This window comes from Ylistrum balloti, unplaced genomic scaffold (assembly GCF_031769215.1).
Source record: "Ylistrum balloti isolate Yb309-2 unplaced genomic scaffold, AGI_CSIRO_Ybal_v1 Utg369900, whole genome shotgun sequence".
In the NCBI taxonomy this organism is placed as follows: Eukaryota; Metazoa; Mollusca; class Bivalvia; order Pectinida; family Pectinidae; genus Ylistrum; species Ylistrum balloti.
Genome location: NW_026782028.1, coordinates 488,154 through 498,766, shown reverse-complemented (window position 1 = coordinate 498,766; position 10,613 = coordinate 488,154). Strand labels below are relative to the sequence as shown.

The window sequence follows — 10,613 nt, the reverse complement described above, 5'->3', positions numbered from 1 at the left end:
TGCTAAAACAAAGTTCACAGCTTAAGTTTTTCTTTAAAACAATACTTCCGTAGCTTGTTTTTTCCAATGTTCATCTAGATTATATTCAAATTGTTTAAATGTCGTTGCATTTACAACATTAAATGGAAGACTGATCCAAACATCTACGATCCTCTACGCGAACGAATATTTCCTTAAGTTCAATTTTGAAAATTCTTCGTTGACAGAAAACAAGTATACGACCGCTGCATGGACACCTACGTCTTAGAGTTTCTATTGTTATCTGATCGCCACGCTCTGCTATATAAGTAAGGGTCATGACTGGCACTTATCCACAGCGGTATCTAACAATGTTGGCACTACATTTCTGTTGGGTTTCCTTTCTCGGAGTGATATATGGTTCTGCTATTTCTTCCGAAACAAGAGGTATTTTTGCCATATCAGTATCTCCTCGTCTTATATCAAAATCATATATTTACCAGGATGTTTTTTTGATTCTTATATAATGAACATCCTGTATACGTGTATTTGAAATATTTACATGTATTTTCTAAAATAAAGTAATTTTCACATAATTAACACCTTTATACCTGTACACAATCTACTTTATAATATGAAATGTTCGTGAATTTTTTTTTTCTTGATTTCAACCCAAGAAATTATTTCAACGGTAATAAAAAAAACCCTAAAAAGCAAATGCAATGTTTGAATCTACTATCTATAATTGTTCAAATCTTAATTCATACCTTTTTATCATTCAAGTTTTATAATTACTTTTCCTTTTGCCTCTTAAAGTTACATATATTTAAGAAAACTTTTTGAGAGTGAAAGTTGAAAGCTATGAAACATCATTATCAGTTAAAATCTATTTATAGTTTTCGTTAATAACCGTGATCACATGATCGAAAGATAAGACTTTTAAGTATAATTCACAGCTTTTGATTTGGTTTCCGTAATCAAGAAATCGATTGACAATTAAAAAAATTAATCGATTTCCTGAAGTTTTATCATTAATCATAACACCCCTAACTTATCGATAATCATATTTAAATATTTTAAGAAAACATAACAGATTTGCTTCAAGATTTATAGTTTTCTTACAGTAAATCTTGTTTTCCATTGTTACTTTCAAAGTTTTACCAAAATTTTGAAAACAAAATTACATATTGCGCAGAGAGTATGTCACAAATCTAGTTTCCAAATAAAGGATATTAATGTTTGAGTTTTTTGTTTTTAACAAATTCTTAAAGCGATGTATAGATCCCCGAACTTTACCAAGATTAGTTGTATATGTTGGTAAAATGATGTGACTCACATGCGAAATAAATATTTTTAGCCTCTCCGCGCTTCCTTTCTGGAGCTCCGTTGGGACATGTCAACGACCTCGATGAGACTTCCGGTATATGCGCTAGCAGAGTTAATCCAAATATTCTTTACGGTCACAATGACAAGGGAGACGGGCCAAAACTCTATGCTATCAGTTCCCTAACTGGAGAATTAAAGGTATCTGCTTTTTAATTCATTCATCATGACTTTACCAGTATATAACTTTGTTAAATATTTAAACCTTGAGATAGAAATTTAATACTGCATTTGCCTCCGTATATCGAATATCGACATATGTAAGGATGTATAATGACGGCATAGTGTTGCGTATTATAGACACCAATATGTCTATATTGACCATTGTATGGCAATGCCACTGTCTGAAAGTCACCAAATTCTGTTATGACTGACTGCCCACGACGTAAAGTGTATGAATACTGTTTTAGGTTTATCTCGAGTTCGTATTAAGTAAAGACCATGCTTAATTCGAAGCATTTCGAAGCTTTACAAAAACAAAACAAAAACAAAAACAAAAAAAAATCGAACTCACTTAGATCGAATACTCGGTTTCAAAGTTTCGAAACAAACTGTCTACATTACTTATTAGCATGATAAAAAAACATCCTGTCCTCTTGAATCGTTTTCTCCAGCCTCAGAAATTACCCACCTAATGCATTTATAGTCGCCTCCCTTACGTACGTATACCAGATTCATATCCCAGGTACGTTAGTCTGACCGCTTACTGATTTACAGATTTTATTGGTACTCTCAGACATACAAAGTACTGGAATACTTATTTGTTATTTTGAAAACTGACCGAACAATTCCTGGGCAGAGCGACCTGCCATTTATTTTAACTATTTTTCTTCTTTCTATAGACGACTATTCACGTGCATGACGCCCACAATTATGATTGGGAGGACATCGCGTGTGGACCATGTGATAGTAACGGAGGGCATTGTATATATATAGGTATGTTCAAAATCTTTATTATTTTTATGAAATGTTTAAAAAAAAACTTATAATTTAGTAATGGAAGAACAGAAATCCCATCGGTATTCTACGTACATAGTTTAACTTTCTTTGTGATTCATATATTAATAGAAAAATGAAACTGTATATATATATAATTTAAAAAGATAAAAACTTTGTGTATCGTATATACAAAGAAAATTAATCACATAACATGACAAACAAAGATGGCCACGAGGCCTGAAAACGTTAGTGATATATTTGTTTGTCATGTTAAGTGATTAATTCTCTCTCTCTCTCTCTCGCTGTCTCTCTCTCTCTCTCTCTCTCTCTCTCTCTCTCTCTCTCTATATATATATATATATATCACATGATAATAATTAGAATACCGATAACATTTTATTTTTTCGCATGAATTTATAATCAAAGAGAGTTTTTTTATGCTCCATTGAGTATAGTTCCGGAAACATTTGGAGTGAGATCCTGATTAGTTTGATTATGAGCGAAATAAGAATTCATATTTTCTTTTTTTTGTTTTAAACATGTATATGTGAAATAAAAGCAAAAGACATGTTTCAGACCTAACCATCTCTTACAATACGTAGTGTAGGTCAAGACGCTCCAGACTGTTCTTTTGTCTGATGAAGGTGACCGTGTAGTCATCGGAACGTCACACTCTAATCTTCTACTGGTTGTGTTATAAGATGAAGGTGACCGTGTTGTCATCGAAATGTCATACTCTAATCTTCTACTGGTTGTGTTATAAGATGAAGGTGACCGTGTAGTCATCGAAACGTTACACTCTAATCTTCTACTGGTTGTGTTATAAGATGAAGGTGACCGTGCAGTCATCGGAACGTCACACTCTAATCTTCTACTGGTTGTGTTAAGATGAAGGTGACAGTGTAGTCATCGAAATGTCACACTCTTATCTTCTACTGGTTGTGTTATAAGATGAAGGTGACCGTGTAGTCATCGGAACGTCACACTCTAATCTTCTACTGGTTGTGTTAAGATGAAGGTGACAGTGTAGTCATCGAAATGTCACACTCTAATCTTCTACTGGTTGTGTTAAGATGAAGGTGACCGTGTAGTCATCGAAATGTCATACTCTAATCTTCTACTGGTTGTGTTATAAGATGAAGGTGACCGTGTAGTCATCGAAACGTTACACTCTAATCTTCTACTGGTTGTGTTATAAGATGAAGGTGACCGTGCAGTCATCAAAACGTCACACTCTAATCTTCTACTGGTTGTGTTATAAGATGAAGGTGACCGTGTAGTCATCGAAACGTCACACTCTAATCTTCTACTGGTTGTGTTATAAGATGAAGGTGACCGTGTAGTCATCGAAACGTCACACTCGAATCTTCTACTGGTTGTGTTATAAGAACTATTAGGATGATTTATTTCACGCTTATTATCCAAGAAATTGTATTTTTATATTAAATGGTTATAGTTTCTGTCTGCCGGAATACTTGTTCCTTATCTACAATATCAAACTTTAGTACAAGTGGCTGAAAATAGTCTAGATGTTTAAGATATTTCGATATTTCTGTTAACATCACACAAGGCTTAAGATAGCCTTCACCAGATTTATCGACATTTTTCAAGTGTGACATGGGTTTACTGATAATTTTGCAGTGTTAACATTACACCTCTTCAGTGCAGGTAACCACAATTACCATAATATCGTTTCCAGGAGAAATTGGGGATCATTCCGGAGATGGAGCGCATAACATCATTTACAAAATTCGGGAGCCATCTCTCAAGAGTTCTGATGACGAGGTGACAGTCGATGTTGAGGCCAAAATCAGTTTTCGGTTTGTGGATTTTATCATTTGTAGCGAAGAAAAGACACTCCTGGAATTTTATCTATTCTGTTCCTTCAAATTACGTGAACATCTTTTTCTTAAATCTTTCTAGTACGCGAGAACAAAGGTATGTGTATCATATCAAACCTTTCTGAATCAAAATGACACAAGTGACATGGTACATTAGAATGAAATTATCGGGTGACATTTAATTGTTATATATTTCTATAGGGACACTAGCTTTGGGTCTTATTTGATACTGTGAAAACATTAATTTTCGTGGGAATTTATTCTCGTTAGATTCGAGGTTCACTAATTTCACAGATTTGTTTTGTCCATGAAATGGTAAACAGACATGTGTTTTAGTATTAGCTGATTGTTCGGAGAAGATTTATCCACGAAATCAAATGGCCACGAAAATGTTTTTTTAATTTTTTAGATCCTCGAAATTTGAGTTCCACGAAAATATAAGACTATATTGAAACAAAATTGTTTGTGATTACAGTTGGGTACCACAACAACAGGACTGTGAGACCCTCATGGTGGACCCACAACGTAATATATATCTGATCTCTAAGGTATGTCATACTCCCGAAATATATCAAACATGTCTATTGACAAAATGGCTGATAATCACAATACTACCATTTACCATACCTATGTTAAGAAACATACTAATGTCTAGTATATATATATACTAGATAAGCCTTTGTGCTGCATATATACACCAATCATGGCACGTTTATGATCTGAAATACAATAATAGTGTTATATCTCAGTTCTCGAATAGTTTTCTCATGTAACTTTTACCAGAACTCCTATAACTCGAAGACCCTGTTGAATTCGAAGCATTTCGGCGGCCTCTGCATAGCTTTACACAAAATATTCAATGTTTGATTTGCGGTATCGAATTCTAGATTTGCACTGAAAGTGTGTATTTTCCATACTCTTTTAATAAATGATATTTATTATGAAAGTCATACTGTTTTTATCAACAGGTCGATGACGGTCAAGGTCGAGTAGGGGTCATCAACAGTTCAGCTTGGGATACTCCCGCGACAACAGTATATCTAACTGACCTCATCACACTTCCGCTTTCAACCGGAAGTACTGACCCTACAGGAGGCGACATTTCCCCAAACGGTCGGGATATTTTAATTCAGACCCATCATCAGGTTTTCTATTGGCAAAAAGCTGACGATATCAGCATCAAAGAGACTTTGCTTCAGATTCCTGTTGGTGTTCCATTCCATTACAATAAACATGCTGAAGCAGTTGCCTGGGACATGAATGGGGACGGTTATTACACAGTCTCTGAAGGACACCATGAGAATCTATATTATTACACAAGACAATGAATGCAAAATGAACGATTCACTGTCTCGATGTAGCGGATCTTGAATCAACTTATATGTTATTTTTTGTATTAAAACAATCCTTTCATATTAAAATTTGTTGCTATATTTAAGGTATTGTTTTTGTTACGTGTATCGTTAGTTATCGATTTTTTATCTTCTCACGTGCATTGACAAACATGACGTCATATTAATAAAACGAGTTTTGTCGTCAAAATAAACTCTTTTCGTGCTTGGTGTTGCTCAGGTTGTTGGTATGTTCCCGTTTTGTCCGCATCTCAATGACATCATTATAACCGATTAAACTTTATAATAATCCTCATCTACCTACAGATCAGCCAGCTATTGATTTTTCGCACGAAACCCTAATTCGTGAAAAATCCCGAGGAATCGATAACTCAAAATGAATTAAATAAGGGCTAAATATGAACAAAAAATTAGTAAAGAGATCCCTGTAACTCAGCAAAGACTATTAAATCGAATGTACGTGGTTCGACTGCTGTTGACACGAAGACTATTTTTTTTAAATGTGACTATTTTTCCTTTATATTAGCTTTTTTATAACAAAGATATTTTTGCATATTCTTCTTAATTATAAATGTGTATAGAATTGTTTGTCAATTAGTTTCTCTTTAAAAGAAATGAAATATATCTATATGCTATACGTTAAGCAATGACTCTTTATGGTGATATCTGGTTACTTACTTATATGCTAAGATTCTTTGTGGTGATATCCGGTTACCTACTTATATGCTATAATTCTTTGTGGTGATATCCGGTTACCTACGTTAAGCTATGACTCTTTATGGTGATATCTGGTTACTTACTTATATGCTAAGATTCTTTGTGGTGATATCCGGTTACCTACTTATATGCTATAATTCTTTGTGGTGATATCCGGTTACCTACTTAAAGCTATGATTCTTCGTTGTAATATCCTGTTACCTACGTTAAGCTATGATTCTTTATGGTGATATCAGGTTACCTACTTAAAGCTATAATTCTTTGTGGTGATATCCGGTTACCTACTTAAAGCTATAATTCTTTGTGGTGATATCCGGTTACCTACTTGTGTGGTATGATTCTTTATGGTGACATCCGGTTACCTACTTATAAGCTATAATTCTTTGTGGTGATATCCGGCTACCTACGTTATGCTATAATTCTTTGTGGTGATATCCGGCTACCTACGTTATGCTATAATTCTTCGTGGTGATATCCGGCTACCTACGTTAAGCTATAATTCTTCGTGGTGATATCCGGTTACCTTATTATTACCATTCAATATCGAATGTTGAATAGAAACAAAATAGACCCAGAAATCAATCTTCTTTTCTGTTTTTTTCATTTTTGTTTACATTTCATATTTTCAGTGAGCTACTCGGCATATTCCAAATTATTACATTTTCTATGGGAAAAGTTCTAGATGTCGTCTATAAACCTCTGTACGCTTACTCTTCTGAAACTCCTGGTCCAATTCTCGTGTTGTTTTTCCAAGGGTCTCCTCATATTGTTTTACTCATGATGTCCCCTCGTTACATCAATTTTGAATTTGAATTGAGTTTCTCAAAATTTCTTTATTTTTGTTGTTGCTTTGTAGACTTATCCGTACACAAAGAGGATCTTACACACAATTATGATTAAATCCCAATTTAACCCAATATTGGTTCTTATCTCCTGGGTCTTTGTATGGAATATTATTTTGAGGTCTTTGCCCTGTTTCCAGTAAACAATAGAAAAACGGTGAATCTGGTTAAATAGACCCCCATTTATCTCTGAGTCTCTCTCGATACCGATTACACTGCATAGCGGAAACAATTTTTTTTTCTTGATGTATTCATTAAGTTTGTTTCCAAGGTCCTTTTAATCCGTGAATTCATTTATTCACAAATTTGTTGACGATTCAATCACTTTGCATTGTAAAATTCCAATTGTTCTGGCTATACATGTCTCTGTATTTCGCCTGTCAGCCGTGATAATATTATGGATTTTATTGACCATTTCTGGGGTAGCAACAGTGACAGGCCTTTCACAACGGGCATCATCCCCAAGGCTCTGCCTGCCATGCTTACATTCCGCCACCCACCTGTTCAATGTAGAATATGAAAGGACATCATTCCCTAGTGTTGCTACCAAATTAATATGGATATCCTGAGGTATTAGATCTTTTTTATGAATCACTGGTCTTTCAACATTTGTCCATTTTTTCAAAAGCCACTAGCCTTGTTTACTTTAGAGTGCTACCTCTTTGACATAAACTGATCAAATGACACCAGTCTTCGGGTACACAGCCTGAAGTAGTCAGGGAAGAGCAGAGCTGAAAAGGGACATCCTTGGTTAACTTCTTCAACACAAGACTCACAACTTACTAATCAGTCCTCGTAATGGAATCTATAAATACAATCAATAATGCTGTGACGTATTTTGCGGTGAAGTTTTACATGCATTTCTGTTGGAGTTATCTCCCTTACATTGTATGTATTTTAGATTATGCCTGTAGTATGATTTTTCCTTTTTGACACTGAATTACTTAACTTGATATCATTTGCTGATTTAACAAAGCTGACAGAGGAAACGAAACAGAGCTGTTGTCATCATTGAAAAAATAACAATCTGCCAGACAAGTGCCAACAAAATAGTTATTTCATATAATTCAAGCTGCACAAACAGGGGCGTAGCTAGCCCAGCAGAAATGTGTAAGCCCAGCCGAGGGATCTGAATTTCATAATTTCAAAGATGTTTTGAATCGTTTTCTGAGACAGATTTTTTCATTTATTTAACAACCAACTTCAACCCCTGATATTTATTTTCTACCTAATTTATTTGTAATTTTGTCCGACATACTCTGTGCACGGATTTTTTTTATGTGTAAGCCCGGGCTTTTTCTTTCTATAGAAGCTACGCGAAGCTACGCCCCTGCACGAAGACATATAACATATAACATACTAACTATTTTTTTGAAAACATCTGAAAAATTGTCATTATATCTGAACAAAGGGTGACTAGAACAGCTAAACACGACAGGCTGAAGCAAGTCGTTGGAATAGTACAACATGTATATAAGCATTGGAGATTTCAAGAAGGAGATACGGTTAACACTGATTGCTTCAGAAATAATTAAAATATCATTATTTGGACTTTTGATGCATAAATCTATATTAAAACCATGAAAGCTTTACACAATAGCAATTCTAAGACAAATTTAGATATGTATATCGTAAATCTTACACTCAAGGATCTCCCCATACACCTGTTTCATAAGTTAGTATTAGTCAGTGATGCCGGGGATTTAAAGTGTGGCTGTTGATAGGACGTAAAACAACTAGAAACAATCAAACATTTCTGATAATTTTCCTACGTTTTGGTGAGTATTATAGGGCGATGAGCATAAATAATATATATCGCTTAAACGCAATGTCTCGCTGACAATGAAAATAAACCTTAGACTGCTTAAATATTTCGATATGAACAAAATATTACAGCAGTTCTCTAAACTAGCGAAGTGCTCACAATCATTTATGACAATACAAATGTTGTAATACATTTTTCGAGAATTTCTGCGTTTTGCTATGTGCTTGTCCCGATCAGGTTCTATTCACAAACCAGTGACTGTGCAGCTGAAAGCGACCATCCATCTTTTGTGGCCGTCTAGGTCCGCCATTTTGAAAAACACTATCCCTTAATAAGTAGAGACGGCAGTGAGAAAACGGTGTAACCACTTTGTCAGGAAGGAGACCCCGTATCTCTTCACGTCCAATGGCGGGATTAAACTCCGGACAGAGAGCAGAGTGGCTTATATATCTAAACTAATTTATTTTAGTTGTCTTTTTCGTGGTTCAATCCTAAAACATAATTTCAATGGCAAACCCCGTTCGTGGATTTCAAAAAATTATAAATGTTTTTTTTTTTCTTTTAGATGAAGACTTTGAAGGTTGTTGTTGTTTGTTTGTTTTTTTGTGCTGTTGTCTAAATTTTTCATATAAAATGACGTCATTCTGCATCATATATCAGAGCGAAAGTCATCTTCATGAAAATTTATTTTCATTCACTGGCTGTAAGCAACGTAAGGGTCATAGTAATTGCAGAAATGTATCAGTTCAAAATATTCTGAGAAATAGCTGTCACGGTCATTTAGATAAACTTCACTTACTTGAAAGATTTGTTCTCCAATAACACATCTGTGCCTTATCATAATACAACTAGGCACACGGTATATATAACAAAGCTTTGAGTAATCTTATGTATATACAGAAAAACCATACCACTGGATGCTGGTCCATCTCCTACGCCATCATCATCATCATCATCATCACCATCACCATCACCATCATCATCATCATCATCGTCATCATCCAATATTTATTTCTCATGCAGATGGGACCCTCACCAGGAGAATGCTGAAACACTAATGGTGGATCCTCAGAGTAACCTTTACGTAATTTCGGAGGTAAAACACTATCTTGTATTATGTATTGTATAAGTCCAGCAGAGCAATTGGTACAACACGTGTAATAAACAAAACATATCGCACATATTGTACAGAGACACAGCATGTTTTACACATAGAATTGTACCACGTTGTTTTGTTACAGAACATTCTACAAAGGGCACACAAGTGATTAGAGCTTTTTTTAAAATAAAAGTTTAAAATTGGAAACACTGTAGACAAATCATAAATTATACTACCACATAGAGTAGATAAGTCCTTGTAATGACAGGAGCCGACTAAGAAAAATAAGAATTGATCGAAAGAAATATTAAGTACGATATGGGGAGATTTACTTACCCCAAAGTTATAGACATTTGGATTGACTCTTAAAAAAAAATAAAACACCAAAAACAATATATTACTTATAGACCAACACAAACCACACAAAAGAAACAGCTTTTCGTGAAAAAAAGAATACACACATATATCAAACCTATGCAAAATTATTCGCAAAAAGTAGTCTAAAGTGTATAAATAAACAAAAACAAAAAAAAAAAAAAAAACCTTGCTGGCTAGATATACATATATCACAATAAATAGATTACTAGATTCACTGCTGAAGATATAAAACAAAAAAGGTGACATCCATGGATTAATATGAGAAATACAGTGTACAAAAGACACTCAAAATGAATAACATTTTAAAATATAAATTTAAAGTCAGATACAGAAGATCCA

At 34.4% G+C, this 10,613-nt stretch overlaps 1 protein-coding gene across 1 annotated transcript; it reads left to right on the top strand.

Annotated features, from left to right (window-relative positions):
- Window positions 1-329: 329 nt before the first annotated feature.
- On the top strand, window positions 330-5,449 carry LOC132546640 (uncharacterized). Its single transcript, XM_060210362.1, has 6 exons — window positions 330-405; window positions 1,316-1,482; window positions 2,184-2,277; window positions 3,980-4,100; window positions 4,597-4,669; window positions 5,090-5,449. Exons 1-6 carry the CDS (start codon window positions 330-332, stop codon window positions 5,447-5,449), a joined length of 891 nt encoding a protein of 296 aa, XP_060066345.1.
- The last annotated feature ends 5,164 nt before the right edge of the window (window positions 5,450-10,613 follow it).

What these genes read in the sequence shown, in the direction of transcription:
- LOC132546640 (XM_060210362.1), top strand. Translation starts at nt 330, where the DNA reads ATGTTGGCACTACATTTCTGTTGGGTTTCCTTTCTCGGAGTGATATAT. An exon ending in GAGGCCAAAATCAGTTTTCG is followed by an intron (nt 4,101 to 4,596) that starts GTTTGTGGATTT and finishes TTGTGATTACAG; the next exon opens with TTGGGTACCACAACAACAGG. An exon ending in ATATATATCTGATCTCTAAG is followed by an intron (nt 4,670 to 5,089) that starts GTATGTCATACT and finishes TTTTATCAACAG; the next exon opens with GTCGATGACGGTCAAGGTCG.